The sequence below is a fragment of the Gigantopelta aegis genome, chromosome 4 (genome assembly GCF_016097555.1).
Source record: "Gigantopelta aegis isolate Gae_Host chromosome 4, Gae_host_genome, whole genome shotgun sequence".
NCBI classification, from domain to species: domain Eukaryota; kingdom Metazoa; phylum Mollusca; class Gastropoda; order Neomphalida; family Peltospiridae; genus Gigantopelta; species Gigantopelta aegis.
The window spans coordinates 68,829,797-68,848,282 of NC_054702.1; the positions used below are offsets into that span (position 1 = coordinate 68,829,797).

Consider the following 18,486-nt stretch of genomic DNA (forward strand, 5'->3'; position numbering starts at 1 on the left):
CTCTCTCGACCACTCTCTAAGATTTCAGTAACTTGTTACTATATATTGTTGCGCATTTATTAACAGTTTCAAGCATGATCAGTTACTAACTATAACAGTGAAATATTTACTCCTGACAAGCTAGGCAGGTTATGTTTCTTTTTCTTGTCACTGATTGGTCAATATGCTGTACGGATTGAATCATGTATGCTTACAATGACGTGATAATCGCCCATCAGTGATCTGTTTTAACATTTAGTTTTGCACATCACATAGCAAATTCAGGATCCATTTTCACAAAAAGATAAATAAAGCGTAATGAGACATCTCAGTAAGATTATATTTGTGATGAGTCGGTGCATTTGAGAGGCCTGTCGTAGTAGACGTTCAAAGAGAAATTTAAATCGAAATCTTAATGAATATTTTTTTTGTATTGATTATCAAGCATGCGCGCGCACACACACACACACACACACACACACACACACACACACACACATATATCAACTGATACAAACACATGCATGTGCGCACGCACACACAGTTATCTTCAAGAAGGAAATGTTTTATTTAACGACGCACTCAGCACATTTTATTTACGATTATATGGCGTTGGGCATATGGTTAAGGACCACATAGAGGAAACTAGCTGTCGCCATTTCATGGGATACTATTTTCGATTAGCAGCAAGGGATCTTTTATATGCACCATCCCACATACAGAATAGTACATACTACGGCCTTTGTTACACCAGTTGTGAGGCACTGGCAGGGACGAGAAATAGCTCAATGGGCCCACCGACAGGGAGCTACATTTATCTTCAGTTAACAAAACCAATATAATTTTATTATTCATTTACTAAAATCTACAGTATAATTGTATTTAAATATTCCACTTTTCACATTTATTTCATTATTATGATATTTAATAAGTCATTTATATATATATATATATATATATATATATATATATATATATATATATATATATATATATTTATTTATTTATTTATTTATTTATTTATTTATTTTTTTTTTTTAGATCTGTTAGACTCTACGTCGCCAATTCCAATCATTATCTGTGCTTGGTGTCAGAAGAATGGATCAAAACTCTTTACCCTGAAGACTGCATCCGGAAACAAGGCGTTTTGCAGCGAACTGTGTTTTAACCAGTGTCGGCGAGCCTCCTTCAAAAAGAACAAGATCTGTGACTTCTGCAAGCACGTCAGACCTACAGTCAATTATGTGGAGTTCCAAGAAGGAGAAGTCCAGCTGCAGTTCTGCAGCAAGAAATGCTTAGGACAGTACAAGATGAAAATATTCAGTGAAACAATTCGAAATGCCAACAAAGGCGGCGATGTTCCCCAGTCTCTTTCTCGCGAGATGACAGATCGGCAGATTCTGATCACACCTGACCTCTGGCTGATGGATGGCAAAGACAGGAACTCGACAGACAATGACAAAAGGACAAATTCTGAAGACAGTGGTGAACAGAGCCGTCATAGACACATTGGTGATAGGAGGAGTTCATTGTACAGAAAGCCGGGAATGTCTGCTAAAGAACGGTATGCCAAAGATGAAGAGAATATTCAACAAGCAATACGTGAATCGAAAGAAATGTGTTCGTCTAGTCCTTCAAATAAAAGCAAAATGTCACCGATTAAAATGCCAGTGACTCCTGTCTCATTTACTCCCGAACACATGATGAGGTTTCCTCCACCTGCAGGAGGCATGCCTCCCAGATCTCTGAATCCTCTTTTGATGTCATCGCTCTTTGGTCCTCAGATTGCGGAATTTGATGCTTCTGCACACGATCACCACGGTTTTGTAAAAGCAGCTAAAGAGAAACTCTCACGAAAACATGTTGGAATCCCAACATCGTCACCAGAAACGTCGCCATCCTCATCGGAAACATCTCCTAATACGTTTAGCTTGTCTGCACCTTCCACCACGGCTTCATCACAAATACACGGATCTGCTTTTCCACAAATGTTTAATCCAGCCATGTTTCCCTTTGGCGTGGCGCCCTTTTCCATGCCTCCAATGATGCCTGGAGAGCCGACAGTCCCTGGAGCACCATTTTGGACACACATGAACTTACTGGGCCCTGGACCGGGTACTTTTCCTCCAGGACCAGGGGCAGGGTTTTTCCCACAGTGTAGTGGAGTGCCCCCGGTCACTGTGATGGTTCCATTTCCAGTCATTCTTCCTGTGCCAGTTCCTATCCCAATACCATTACCAATAACAAAAGAAAAACTAGAGAAGTTTTATGCTGAAAAGAAAGCTTCAGCGGTTAAAAATAACCAGGATACCGAGACCGTGTACGGGGACTCTGATAGGTGTGTGTCGTCGAACCCTTCGTTAGACGAAGTTTCTGAAAACCCCGTGATACATCTCCCTCAACATTGCGTTGCTAAGGGCTGCTTGGAATGCGCCGACTGCCAGGACAAGCAGCGGGCAGAATCAGCAGACCTAGTTCTGCACATCAGACGAAAGCGGGCAGGAATAAGCGTTCTGGACTCCACCTACTCTATTAAAAGAGCTTCTACGCCAACAGCAAGCATGGAGCAATCGTACTCTAACTACACCACGTTGGGCAAAAAGGCGAAATTTGAACCAAGAAGTGACAGCGATGGAGCAATAGACCTGTCCGTGGACAGCACCACCCAAAATCGAGAGGCTTTCGGCAAAGACAGTCATGTGGTTTCTTCCAGTGATGACCGGATGTCGGCCGAGTCTCACGAAGTGGACTCCAGAGGAGATCCTCTGAAGATGACTCTGAAGGTTCCTCGAATCCACATCGTCTCAACCGTCAGCGATCCTCCTCTGACGCAGCAGCTGCCGTTACCGCCAACTGAGCATGCGTACTCGCTCAGGAGAAGTCTCATCCTCGATGCCCCTGCTCCTCCAAAGAAAGCTCCCAGTCCTTTTCAAGAGAGGCCATACGTGCGGAGTATTCCCAGAGACATGTTAGAGGCTGCGAGACGGAGAGCCAGAATCAGAACGAAGTGAACTGTCAATGTGCTGCTCCTTATTATTTCTCTCCTCCTGTTCCCCTGTTCCTCCGCTGTCTTCTTTTCCTCTTTCTCCTCTCCTCATTCTCCTTTTCCTTCTTCTCCTTCTTTGCTTTGTGGTTTACTGGGTAAATTATTTATATATTGGTAATATGTATATGTGTACTTTAAAGATATCACTGAATACTGTGTATAAAACGTAGGTACCAGTGTCATGAAAGGGGCTGTTCAACAAGTACCTAACCTTTGGTGGTCGTAGGCTGCGTAACAAATGTTAAGATGGAGTGAGATAGTATTACATGTACTAGTCAAATCATGTGACTTTTTATTGTTCTCACCTTTAATATAAAGTCGATTTGTTCTACTTCAGATGGTAATTGTACATTTGTGCGGAAAGTATTGGTCAAATTCGTCAGTCACAATGAAACGAATGGCTGACAAGCGTTGTGTAATTTTTAAGGGGATACTAGTGTTACGAAACTGTTAAACAGCCCCGAAACGATTTGTATAAAATATTTCAGTGTATAAATGTGGTTGTCAAGAAGTGACTTTAAATATGTAGATAATGAAATAAGAGTTGGTATCTTTAATTTGTTATTAGATCTGTATATTTCTGCATTTTCGTTTTGTAACGTTAATATTTGATACCGTCGTGTTACTTAAGAAGTGAACCGTGTCCTATAGCGTTGTGTCGGGTTATTATAGCAGCGTTTTCTGTCTCTAAACTCGCTGACATTTCATCGTTTAATATTTACTTTTTAGTCAGAACTTGAATATTATAATGTACTTATATCTCAAAGTTGTGAATGTGCTTCGTTAATTACTCGTTAATTACTGTACAATTTTTCATATTGGATTTCATCGGTGATTATGGCTGTATTTTCTAATTTCATTGTTAGTTTCTGCCTATTTTGTGATATAAAATATACCCTCGTCCTTCCAATCACACCCAAACGCACACCCAAGCACACGCACACACATCATCGCTTTGGGCCAATCCTGGATCTGGTACTGCACTTTCGTCAACGTGTCGTAATAGCACCTGCATTGCTTTTATGTCCGCAGTAAGAAGTAGCTGATTGAAGAGTTGCCTGTGGTTGGTGAATACCTCGATAAATACCTTGGTTTTGTTATTGTCGGCCTCTTATTAAAATACTAGCCGTCATCCGACGCACTGGTCAATGTGATTGCGGTTTACGCATGTAGGTCCATAATGGATGTGCTTGATTGAACATACAATGACAGAGCTCTAAGTCAAAGCTGGAAGTCGCTATATACCGAACAACAAAAGAAACGCAATTATTAATTTAGTTCTCATTATTCAGTTTGAATTCTATTAGTTTTTGTGAGTATTAAAATTACCAATAGCTTGTGTACATTAAAGGCCCACCAACTTTGACAGTCTGTTTTCCGAATTAATTGTATTATGACAAAAAAAAAATATCTATATTTTAAAATATGTGTGTTTCTTTTGTTGTTAAATATATTAAGATATGGGTTTTGTTGGGTTTTTCTGTTTTATGCACCTACCCCCCCCCCCCCCCCCCCCCCCCATTTATCATGCTACAAACGAGTTTCTGTGATAAATGGTAGCCTTGTATTTGAAAAGGTCAATTGGATTTGTTTTCGAATTAGCAATATATATATATATAGTTATGTCGACTCATTTGTAGTGGTTAAATTATTTTTGTTATCTGACTTATTATTAATAATACATGTTTGTATTTCTCTATGTCAAATGTATCATTGTGAGTAATATAGTAGGAGTCAGATATTGTTAACAGTTAGTTGTATTTAGGATTTTTTTTTTTTTTTTTTTTAGTAATATTTTCTTAATTTACTCGTCATACGGAGACGTAGCATCTTTAAATACGTTTATAAAAATAGTATAATCGTAATACGTCATACGCCTGATGCGCGTTCTGTCTAGGATCGACCACCGTCAGTGGCCATTCGTTCTAGCTAGTGCCCTACTATTGGTATGTGCTATCCTGTCTGTGGGATTGTGCATATAAAAAAATCTCTTGCTATTAACAGAAAAATGCAGATTGTGTCTTCTCTAAAACTATATGTCAGAATTACCAAATGTTTGACATCCAATAGCCGATAATTAATTAATCAATGTGCTCTATTAGTGTCGTTAAATAAAACAAACTTTAAACCTTTACGTTATACTTATGTTTAAGACCAATGGGCATGTTTTCTAAAACACGACGAATCGTTTGAGGGCGGGGGGGGGGGGGGGGGGGGGGGGGGTATTTATATCTCATTAATGCAATATCTTCTTTGTCTTTTCTGTAGAAATACAAAGTATTACTGGTAGTAATTAAATCTTTAAGTTACGCAAACAATAATTAATAACATTACCATAGTCAGCTTTGGAGTCATGACCAAATCTGTTGCATACTAACACTATTAATAAATAACAAATTACACGAAATTAATTGGACTTTTTCTGTCAGTTATCACTACTTTATATAACAGGTAATATGTATACTTTCGATTTAACTATAATTACAATTACTAATGTATATTCAGCAAATTTGAATACTGGATTTTTTAATGTGCCCTTTGCTTATTTTTCTGGTTTTAAAATGTGCCCTTTGCTTATTTTTCTGGATTTATAATGTGCCCTTTGCTTATATTACTGGTTTTATAATGTGCCCTTTGCTTATTTGACCACGTCTCCTGGATTATAATGTTCTGGTGTGTCCAGGGTTATCTCTGGTTATTTCACAAGGTTCCCTATTGTTTTACAGCATGCGCCGAGTTATTTCACAATGTGCCCTAGGTTATTTTACAATGTGCCCTGGGTTATTTTACAATGTGCCCTGGGTTATTTTACAACGTGCTCTGGGTTATTTTACAATGTGCCCGGGGTTATTTTACTTTACAGTGCGCAATGTTACATTACAGTGGGTCCCGTTATTTCACAGGACGTCTCGGGTTATTTTACCTGGTACCCTAGATTATTTTACGGGGTGGTTTGAGACTATTTTACAGTGTGGCTTAGTTTAATCCACCGAGTCTCATCTGACATAGCTTTTCTATGGTGACCTTGCGTCCCCCCAAAAATCGATATCACCGTTAGGAACACGACTGATAGTTTTGCAACATTAATGTCATAGATAGGGACTAGGACGGTATCGAATGACCCGCCAGTCATTGTTTAGTAGTCCTGGGTACAAATTGACCTACATTGGATCAAGTTCTATTCTCATGCCGTTCTGACTGCTTTATGACATGCTATCCGCGATACCATCTTGCATGGGATTGGTGAGCGGCTCCCGTTTCACGTCAAAGGTTACAGGGTTAAACGAAACCTTGTTTCGTGGATCGCTTCTGCCTCTCTCTGACATTTGTCAGTCGGGATCATATTTGCTGATTTAATCAGAGATATTTGATACGTTCCAAACAAGTATTGTTTAGCATGAGAGGAATCAAATTCTGTAGTTGGTAGCGTACTTCTGTTTATATTTGTTGTTCGTTCGCTTGGAGGTTTGGGAGACAGAGACATAAAAGATCTTTACGCGCACGCACCCTGTAACCTGACTGCATCCGCTAACCTTCAGATCTCGGCGAAATGACGTCTGCTGCACATATCATTACATTTAATTTGCCATTCTAGACTTTCATTTAATCGTTTCATGGTGAAGTGATTATATACAACGAGCATGTTAGGCACTTCTCTTTTAAATAATAGTATATATAATTATGATATTTTATTTTTTGATGGTGGGATTTTTTTTTCGGTTCTCCCCCCCCCCCCCCCCCGTTTTTGTTGTTGTTGGTTTTGGGGTGGGGGTGGGGTTAAAGTATCTACTGACAATGATCAAAATGTAACACGCCGCTGTTGATAAGTGATTCTCTTTCATAGAAAATAATATTCCATTTAATGACTGACAAACTAATGTGAGAAACTCTTATTCTTGTTTAGATACTGAAGCACGGCTGTTAAATATGAACACATTATCAGACATATTATACACACATTAAGTGTATTAACTTAACAAATAAATACCATAATCTACAATAAAAACATTAAATCCAGCTCTAGGGTAACTTTATTTATACACGCTTATAGAATATTAATAAAATTGGCGGAGAAATTGTTTGTTTAGTTTAACACCACTAGAGCACATTGATTAATCAATCATCGGCTATTGGATATCAAACAGTTGACAGGTAGTCTTCAGAAAAAATCCACCATTAGCAGTAAGAGATATTTTATATGCATTTTCCCACGGAAAAGATAGCACATACCACGGCATATTATATACCGGTACTAGTTGTAGGGTTACTCGAGTCACGACTTGAAACCCCCTTCCCCCTTAAAACAATGGGTCCGCCGAGAAGGTTCGATGCTATGGCCCGGGCACTTCAGGCGAACGCTCTACTGACTGCGAAAACGATACTAAAACAAAACAAAGAGCAACAAAAACTTATCACTGTGATTGATTGATTAATTGATTGATTGATTATATTCTTAACCCAGACAGATGCCTGTGATATAATGTCAGCGTATTAATGTACAACGTAGTTTGCCCTCTCGTTAATATATCATTTCAGTCACTGATGTTTTATATCCACAACTAAAGATTAATGCAAGATAATTATCCGTTCTCTATTATGTTTATTCATGAAGACACATGAGACATTACGTTTGCCCATTCTGTAACAGTTCTAACACGGTAATTGAATGGTTAAATAACAGGAGTACCACCGACATGACTAAATATTATTAGCCCATACCCTTGAATCAAAACTGTTTTGTTTTCTGTTACTAGTACATAGGGCCTACTCTTTATTGTTATTTTATGTCATCCGTTTTTCAGTTACTTGCAATTATAAACGTGGTCAGAAATAATGCTTTAACAAATGTTATATTTAAATTATTAAATATTTATTTTATGAATGTTTCATGTTCTGTGAATAACATTAACATTTTCAGTTTCTGTGTAATGATTTTAGGGAAGTTGTGTCTGTGTAAATTTGTAAATCATTAAAGAGTGCTAAACTTACAATACGAAAGGAAGAATATAGTAAATATTTGCCTATTTCTGTTTTAACAGTTTGTGAATGTTAAAGTACAAATATCGATGTTAATGCACATGTGTTACTCCTATTCAAGTTAATGAAAAGTAATGTTTTTTTGTTGTTGTTTTTTTATCAGTAGTTTTCTTATTCTTAATATCCTTTTTATTAATATGAAACTGAATCGTTAGACACATTTGTGTAATTCGCACTCAGATTTAAAGACAATAAATGGCATTACAAAATACAATATATATTGCTCACCAACTCCAACACATGCACCAGTGCCCCGTTCCGCGAGGTACGAAAAAGCGATCATATATATATATATATATATATATATATATATATATATATATATATATATATATAATCAGCAATATAAAATTAGTAGAATCTCGTTGGGTCGAACTCGGAAGGGTCGAATACACAGCAACGCTCGAACTTAAAACAAAGTACCGAGTTACACTTACACACTGTTGACCGATTGGTTAGGTCGAATTACCCGATGGGTCAAACACTTTGTCAAGCACCGGCGGGGTTCGAGCCAACGGGATTTAACTATACTCTTCAAAAAAAGAAACGCATAACTGGTAAATGTTAGGATTGGATTGCAAATTTATAGCATCATATCTTTGCTCAATACCAGAGCAGTAAAATTGAAACTTGTTAAACATGATCAGATCATCACTTGGAATGAAATCGTCTATCAAATCAACAGGATTAGGCCACCGTATCAAGGTCACGGTCATGGACACTAATATAGAGTATGAGCCCCATGAGCAGCAATGACGGCTTGGCACCTCCTACGCATGGAATCAAATAATGCTTGAATCACAGGCTGGGGAATTGTAGCCCATGATTGTTGCAAAGCCTGGAGCAGCTGGGGTAGCGTTTGTGGCGCAAGGTTACGTTGCCGTAAACGTCGATCTAGTTCATCCCACAGGTGCTTATGGGGTTAAGATCAGGTGATCTTGAAGGCCATGGCATCACTCCGACATTGTGTTGATTCAGGAAGTCTGTTGTTATACGTGCGCTATGTGGTCGTGCATTGTCGTGCTGGAAGATGACATTTTCTGCGTTGATGAAAGGTATGGCGTGACGCTGGAGAATTTCGTTGCAGTAACGTTGGGCTGTTAGATGACCTGGGACATGTACAAGGTCTGTTCTGCCAGTGTAAGTGATGGCCGCCCATACCATAACACTCCCCCCTCCATATCTGTCCACCTGCCGCACACAATTATTGGCATAACGCTCGTTACGTCGTCGGTAAACTCTAGCTCTGCCGTCGGCGCGTTGAAGCAAAAAACGCGACTCTTCGCTGAAAGCCACTCTTCGCCACTGCTGTCGACGCCATATCAGACAACGTCTGCACCATGTAAGCCGTAGACGCCTATGTTGCGCGGTTAAAATTATCCGTCTAGCTGGTCTTCTAGCTCGGATATTGGCTTCACGTAAACGGTTTCTTACGGTCTGGTCCGAAATTCTTCGCATCCCAGGTATGACAGAAGTTGATGATGAAGCAGTTAGGAATCTGTCACGTAAATGTCGTAGACGTATGTATCTGTCTTGCGCCGGTGTTTTAACTCTGGGACGACCGGATCTGGGGCGGTCACGTGACACTCCAGTTTGCTGACAACGGTGCCAAAACCTAGATATTGTACTCTGATATGTGTTGAAAAGACGTGCAACTGTTGATTGCGATTCCCCGGCTTCCATCCGGCCAATTGCATTGTTACATTGTGGTTCTGTCAGCCTGGGCATAATTTCAACGTTACGTAGCGACACTATCGATAATGCGTGTGTAAATGTAACTCAATTTTCTGTCAAGGGGTAGTGCACGTGCTGTACGTGCATGATTTGTACGTGATAAATGTGAGCTCTGCAACCATTATTATGGATATTGTGAAAAACATATTTGCACGTGCTAACGTCAAATCATGCGTTTTGTCAGCTTCAGAATTGCATGATATCATATCCACTAGCTATAGAATAAGATAATACTAAAACATTCACTATTGTGTTATTTCAAAATTAATGTTATGAAAAATATGCTCTATGCGTTTCTTTTTTTGAAGAGTGTATATATATATATATATATATATATATATATATATATATATATGATGATTTTGATTTTTGTTTCTTTTTAATGAAGAGTTTACCAAAGTAATAAAGAATACAGTGTGCTATTACTACAATACTCAACTTTCGCTGGGGATATTTTGAAAAACGTATGTCAAGTAAAACAACTGCATTTATTGTGTTCGATGGATGATATATCTTCTAGTAATTGTAGTCCTATATTACTGTGGTGAAGTTTGGAACATCCAAACCGCATAGTCTCACTGGTCAAATGTTGCACAAATTTAAGATGTTGACAGACTGTTTATCACGACATACAGTTGGTATATATCTAGCGAATAGTGAGTAGTATGGTATACGTATAGGTTTTTAACGAGTTGTTATTTATTCTCTTTGTCTACATAATTGTATATAATGTACTATTACCAGTTATCTCTTGTATTGTTATTGTACAGTTCCCACGTGATATGTGATGTAGATATACGTACTACAGAAGCACACGGCGGTGCGTCCTTTGCGTGGCTGGAACCAAAAGCCTGTGTACCTGTGAGCTTTTGTCTCCATTAGCTAATAAAACGGTTAAATAGTAACAACTGGCTTTGCGTCTTACTTCCCTTCAGCTGGTAATACCAGATATAATTTTTTGAAAAAGAAGATTCAAGGAACGTAATATTAACTTTAAGGCATGTATCCTTGACATTATCATATTGATCTGGGGCAATACCCCCCCCCCCCCAAAAAAAACAAAAAAAAAAAAAAACAACAACAACAACAACAAACAACTAAAAACAAGAACAAACAAACAAACAAACAAACAAACCTTTAAGGCATGTTGAAGCATGTTTGTGAGTGAATGGAAAAGTATGCGTGTATACGTGCGTATGGACATATGTATGTATGTATGTATGTATGTATAGATATATGACTATATCTATGTATTGTATGTATGTCGAGTTTGTATAGTATACTGGGGCACCACGATATCGCGGTACTTAACTATTTGGAAGAAATAAAGAAATGTAATAACATATATGTAAGTAAATATACTTGGGTTGCAATTTTTGCTATATCTGCATCACGTCCATGACATTGCGTTGACAAATAAATGCAGTTATAACATTAAAACAGTTGATGGAAGTACACTATAGCACTGGCTTACGTTCAAGGGAGGTTACCACGATATCGCGGTAAATCGCAAACGTTACAGTACGGTGGACCACACGGGTCAAAAATGGCTCTTTTTGTACACACATTCGTAGTAATGTCTAGTAAACAAACTTCAACACAAGAACATAGAAAAGTCAATTTAAAACGTTTGGTTTTTCAATTGTAGTAAAATATTTACATTTTCCAATGGAAAAGCGGTAATAATAATTATTATTATTCTGCAAGACAGTGTGAGCATTTTTTCAATTGTTCATCATATTAGTAATATTCAACAGTTATATAATCAATAAATCAGTGAAACCAAGAATGGAACATATTAAAAGTTATGTGTTTTGTTTAAATTGCCAATAAATATAGGCATGACCCATAAATGTTTCCATACTTTTCTAGAGGTCGCGCGTTCTAAATATAGTAACACTGTGACCGTGTATAGCCTCATTTTGATTGTCAACAACCAGACGACAGTCTGATAGCTGTCGGAGCAGAATTGTATGCGTGTATGTTAAGTATTGGGGCTATTTATAAGCATGGGGGTGTCAGTAAAATCACACTCTCAGTTATTTTATGACCTAACAGTAAAACTATGAATACTTACCAAACATTATGACATTTCTTCAAATTTGTCAGCGTGCTAAACCGCAAAAATGTAAATGCCGCGATATCGTGGAACCAGCAAGGAGTATACATACTGTAACATACATTAGATATTAACTAAGCACAGTGGATAAAATCCTGTCTGGCCTCACAATTTGTATCTCATGTCGTCGCTGGGGCTTGAACCAATGGCATCAATTCGATAGCAGTTCCCAGACCACTACGTTAAACCGATCTGCTTCCAAGACATTCTCAAAAGCATGTATGTATATATGTATGTATGTATGTATGTATGTATGTATGTATCTGTGTGTGTGTGTGTGCGTGTCTCTCTGTCTCTGTTTGTCTGTCTGTCTGTCTGTCTGTCTGTCTCTCTCTCTCTCTCTCTCTCTCTCTCTCTCTCTCCTCTCTCTCTCTCTCTCTGTGTGTGTGTGTGTGTGTGTGTGTGTGTGTGTGTGTGTGTGTGTGTGTGTGTGTGTGTGTGTGTGTGTGTGCGTGTGTTGGTACTAACGTATTTGATGTTCGGGGCTTGTTGTTGGAAACAATGCTAAAAACAAAATCCAGACATTATTTGGCATGTCTATGAATAAGGACAATTTACACGAACATATACAATATTATTGTAATAAAACTGAATACTCTAACATCACAAAGACGTGTAGGCAATACATTATCATAGTTTCCACACCAACACATCCACATACCCACGCACATACACATATATACAGGCAGTTAAAGTTTTTGTTTGTTTAACGACATTGCTAGAGCATTTGGTAATTTTGACACGAAGTCTTCTGAGAAAGCCAGCTACATTTTTCAATTAACAGCAAGGGATCTTTTATCTACACTTTGCCACACATACACACACACATACTCACACACACGCACACACACGCACGCACACACACAAACACAAATTTAAATTTGGATCTCTTTCGTATGGATTTGTTTTCCCCAGTTTACCTGAGACGGTGGTTTCGTGCTATATTAAAAAAAATACAAAACAAGAAACTCAAACTTTGAATTAGCATCGTGATTTATCTGCGATTGGTGGCATTCAATTTGAGAAATTTAATACCAAGCCTCCAAGTCTGATTTGGAAGATATCCGCGCGCATGACGTGAAACTTTATATGCAAACAGAGATGCGAAGATAACACCGGTAACAAACACCACGACGTCCAGGAAATAATAGCTTTGTTAGGAAATCACAAAACTCGTATCATGTCGTGAAATAAGAGGTATAATATGGTCTTTGTATTGCACACATAATCTTACGAAATACATTATATATGTTTGGTCAAGGCCAAAGAATGTTGGAGGACAAACTGAATGTTTACCCAGGTCAACGTTTTGAGACCATTCCTAAATGAATTTGGCATTTTTATATTCATGGCATCATATAATATATCACCACCAGTGACATGTACAAATATATCACCTAGACTCACTCGTATATAATATTAAATTCCGTCTTGTCTTACATAAACTTGAAGATTACCACACACATACTCCATTCTATCACTCTCATCACACAATCTTAACTTCATTTTTTTTAGAAACACCCTTTGTAGAAGTGACATACACTAAACTTAAAGTAGACAGGTTTGGTTTTTGACTCGGGTCCAGGGGAGGATCCAGGAAATAGTTTGCGGAGGGGGGGGGGGGGGGCTAAAGAGGAAAGGGCACATGGATCAACTCGTCAAAAGGGCATCCTAATAAAAATAATAATAATAAAGATGTAAAAAGTGGCAATTGAATATTGTTAAAGGCTATGAATCCGACTACAAGCTTAAATTGGGCTTTCTATTTCTGTAGCAGTTACTATGGCTCAAAATCTGCAAGTGAAACAAACTTGTCTTGATCCAGTTTTCTAGTCGGTCTTCAAATAGAAAATACCGTACTAACTATATATTATAGTTTAAAATACAGTTTCCTAGTATTTAAAGAACAATACAATTTCCTGGTATCTAAAGAACAATACAATTTCCTTGTATCTAAAGAACAATACAATTTCCTGGTATCTAAAGCAGAAACGGACTATGAAAAAAAAGATATATTTTGGTCATCATATGTAATAATATACCAGTAAAACAATAAAATAATATTTATTATAATGTAAGCCTATTCTTGCCAAATTAAGATCAGAAACATTTATTTAAAGATTGCTTTATTTAAGTTTAAGTCTTCATTTTTTTTATCTGTTCCAGTGATACGCACGTGCGTTCGTATGTATGCTTGGCAAAGCGCCTGGGTTTGGGGAAAGGTGTCAAAGGTTTTTAAAAACTATTTTATATTATTGCTGATTAACTGACAATCACTTGATTTTCATTTTTATCACACTGCAAATTTCCAGCTTCAAGTTACGTGGATATTCTTTTAATCAGACTAACTCTACAACTGATTGTACACCTGAACACAAAATTGCAAGGCAAAACCTTTGTATGGTACTGATCAGTTTCTGTGTAATATCAAGATAGCATGTCCCGTCTCTTCTTTGTGTATCATCTACAAGCCCCGCCCGCCGCCATCAAGTTAGCGCTATCATGTCTTCCGCCCTCAGGGATAAGGTTACGTTACCACCTGCTCCAGTGTGGACCACGATCGCGACTCCCGTCACCTTCCCCTGTTGAGGGGAGTCTTTTAATGTCGCCTTACGGTCTGACACGCGATCGGGTCTGACAACAGACTGGGTATTGTCGTGACACAATGGTTAAGTCTAGAGCCACCCAATACTCGTCGCAATCCGACGCGCGCCTTCTCGTTATATACGCTAATCCGACGTCGTCGTTTGGAATATACTGTTACCGGCCAGAGCACTCGTTGAGTATCCTCATCGGCTTCGGGTTCGGCTGAGAGCGGGTTCAGATCAGTAAATAACGTCTACACAAACATCTCCGTTGATAAGCGTTTAAATCTCGCCTTCTAGCTGACGAGCAGTTTTTAATTTAAAAATGTAGACAGTGTATGTCACTGGCATAGGTTGCGCGGGGGGGGGGGGGGGGGGGGGCATATATGTGCCCCTGTGTGTATGTATGTAATGTATCCAAGCCCGTGTAAAATACTGTGTTAACTTCTTTATGACAATTATGGTATAACCAGACTCGTACAGGTAGGCCTACTGAGCTCGCATCCCGGTACGGGTTTCAACCCAGAGCGAGTTTGAAGGCACCTACCAGTAGGTTGGTAGGTGCAAGACTACTACTCCGACTTCTCTCTCACGAACCTCTAACAGCTAATCAGTAAGCCACTGTCCTGGACAGACAGCCCAGATAGCTGATATGTGTGCCCAGGACAACGTGCTTGAACCTTAATTGGATATAAGCATGAAAATAAGTATAAATGAAAACAAATTATTATGGTTATTTTCAATATAATAATTAACAATTGTTTCTTTTTCTCCCGTCTGTGTTTAATGTAAGTGGGCTACTCATTCAAACAGTGAAAAAAAGGAAATCATTTAGTCTCGAATTACACAGTCGATCTGGAGATGGCGTTGTGCCGGTGTCTTAGCTATTTTTAGCATGCAACCATGCTTCCTGTGACCTAATAACCTCTACATGGTAATTCGAAGTGTTATTATATCTCTGCCTGATAACACTTCCGTTGCTAGCATTATAAACTTGACGTTGTTATGTGATATCAGGTTACTAGGAAATGAATTGTGCGCATGACGGATGTTTGCTCAATTTTCAGGTAGGTCGTTTCCTTATTTTTCAAACATCCATTTACAGCAATAATTGTTGAACTGCCTAAATAAATATAGCATTTACCCTTATCGGAATATCAAATTACCTCTTATTTTTCAATTCTTTATTATTCGCTCCCATTCGGAACCAGCCAGCGTTTTGAATTAAACATTTTGAAACAAACAAAAACAAGTAGCTTCCTGCAAAGAATATTTACATTTATTATACACCCGTTGGCTATCCTGTCTGTGGAATGGTGTATATATAATATCCCTTGGTATGCTACTGATGGGGAAATGTAGTGGGTTTCCTCTCTTAGACTCTATGTCAGAATTACCAAATGTTTGACATCCAATAACCGATGATTAATAAATCAATGTGGGGGGAGGGGGCGGGATTTAGCTTTCTTGAGGTGCTTGCGTCGCTGGATCAAACCACCTCAGTGGATCTATTCAGTTGATTGGGTTTTTCTCGTTCTAGCCAGTGCACCACAACTGGTCAAAGCCATGGTATGTGATTTCCTGTCTGTGGAAAAGTGCATATAAAAGATCCCTTGCTGTATTATGAAAAATGTAGCGGGTTTCCTCTGATAACTACATGTCAGAATTACCAAATGTTTGACATCCAATAGCCGATGATTAATTAATCAATGTGTTCTAGTGGTGTCGATAAACAAAATTAACTTCTTTGTTTTTTTAAATCAACGTGCTATTGTTTTTATTACCCATTTCTAACACAGAGCCTTGCGTAGCCTATAGTTCGAGTGTCCTCGAGTTATCCCGAACGTTAATAAATCAATAAATTTTAGAAGTGCCGTTAAACAAAACGGGCCGAATATACGAATCCTGTTTTTCTTAAATACGTATAGGCCTAAGACATAGACAGGCTTCCTAAATTCGGTCCTTTAAATTTAAAATTTTAACTCTGTTGTATACTCTGGATTGTATATTAGTATAAACAGATTTTATGGCTATACCATCACATTTTGTTTTGCGGGTTTTTCGTCTTGAAACGAATTTTATATAAATTTTTATATTGCAATTTGTTTCCGGCATACTTCGTAATTCACCCGAATCATTTCGTGTACCCTCGGCAAAATCCCGAATGTTTTCAAATTCTTTTCAAATCACTGGCATGATTTTGCAAGTAAGGTTTTGATTGGTCGAATGAAAGGTCACCTGGACATGGGCTCCAACGGGCTGCTGTTAGGCCCACATGTAATAGTGGAGCTAATTTTAATTAGATTGATTGCAATGTATGACTATTTATCATCCCGCAAAAACTGGAATGGAACAAAATGGCTGCGCCCGTTATATCTAATAACATTTAACCGTTTTATTAATTAAATATAATAATATACTTGTTGATATTAAGCAATAATGTGCATTATATATCATTCCCAGTCTGGAGCTCCACGCGGTAAGACGTGTTTGTTTCGCTTGTGTACACTGCACGTGCTTTCACGGCTGGACTTGGGGATCCTTCATTTCGTTGTTTTTGTCAGCGAAATGAAGTTTTCTACTGAGGGCCATTGGAACTGATTGAACGCTGGAATGCTTCTCGTTTCGACAGTCTGCACCACCAGGTTGGATTCTTTTTTAGCGAGATTCCTTGCCTCCACGTCATTTCTCCGTCTGACTATGTTGACTTGTTTTTTTTCGTGACTCGTATGACGGCCATTCTGCAGAACGCCACGGTTATTTGCGTTTAGTCTCTACATGTCCGAGCCTGTCGTAGCAGCACTGGAAGATTGACCGCCCCACTCTAAGAAGAAATAGGAAGCGGGGTCAGCCCCTACTCTTTTTCTGGACTTTACTTTGTTTTATTGTGATACCATCTCGTATCCTCCGGAGTCGGGCCCGTCCGCACCACTATACGAACCCATGACGACTGGACTATACCCTAGTCTGATTCTATCTCTCGTTCAGACGGACCCACTATTTAATTTTTGGATGTAAATTTCAAAATTGTTCGCTTAATTTTTTTTCTCTACCGGGACAAGCCCCTGGCTATCCAGAGACAGGCCCCGGGACGGACATGCTCGAAACTCTAGTGGTATATGAGCATGTAAAAAGTATTCGCACTCGCACTCACATTATATATCTTTGAATATGCATGTCAATCCAAAAGCATTGCTTAAGCATTCCTTTAAACAAAAAACAAACACAAATATGAGTAATATCAAACAACGTGCAATATTCGACTACCAATCCTCCCCTCCTCGCAAGGGCTAAATTATTTTTAAATTAGTAATATGATTTTTTAAACTTAGGAAACCCGATTATAATTTGCGACTAAATTAGTAATTAAATTTTCTTTTTTTTTTCTTTTTTGGAAATGCGCTTTAAAATTTATTAAAACCCCCTTTATTAATTGCCGTAATATTCAAATTTGACCCGGTAATAATTTCTGTCCCGAGTGAAGAACCTGGCTATCCAGGGGCAGGACCCGGGATAGACATGCTCGAAACCTTAGTGGTATATGAGCATGGTAACATATCCGCTCCGCTCTGCAATATTCGAGTAACGAGTGTAGAAAGGGAGACAACTGCTGTTGAGGTGAATTTAACTATATGCGCATTGCCAATGTTGTAATTGTATTCTAAATTGTAGAAATACTTTAAATTTAAAAGCAGTTATATAATATATGTATATATCGGGTGATTAATTAAGAAAACAAAACGTTTTTTGATGGTTAAATTTTTAACACAATAAACTAATTTTGTACAAATTTTTACTCTTTTGTGTTGCATTTATTAAGTTTTCCGCTATTCAAAGTTTAACAATCAGTGAGACGGGGTTTTTTGTATAAATCACCAGTATAATAGTAATAATAATAATAATAATAATAATAATAATAATTATAATAATAATAATAATAATGTTTAATGACAGATTAAAAATTTCTTGAATTCAATGAGAAATTT

At 38.1% G+C, this 18,486-nt stretch overlaps 1 protein-coding gene across 2 annotated transcripts in view; it reads left to right on the top strand.

Moving 5' to 3' along the window:
* The window catches only part of LOC121370991 (sine oculis-binding protein homolog), a 48,831-nt gene extending 44,306 nt beyond the window's left edge, over window positions 1-4,525 (top strand). For both annotated transcript variants that reach the window (XM_041496569.1, XM_041496570.1), the window contains one exon: window positions 1,021-4,525. In XM_041496569.1, the coding sequence (XP_041352503.1) occupies window positions 1,021-2,990 (1,970 nt within the window). In that variant the 3' untranslated portion in view covers window positions 2,991-4,525. The remainder of the gene's footprint in view (window positions 1-1,020) is intronic.
* The last annotated feature ends 13,961 nt before the right edge of the window (window positions 4,526-18,486 follow it).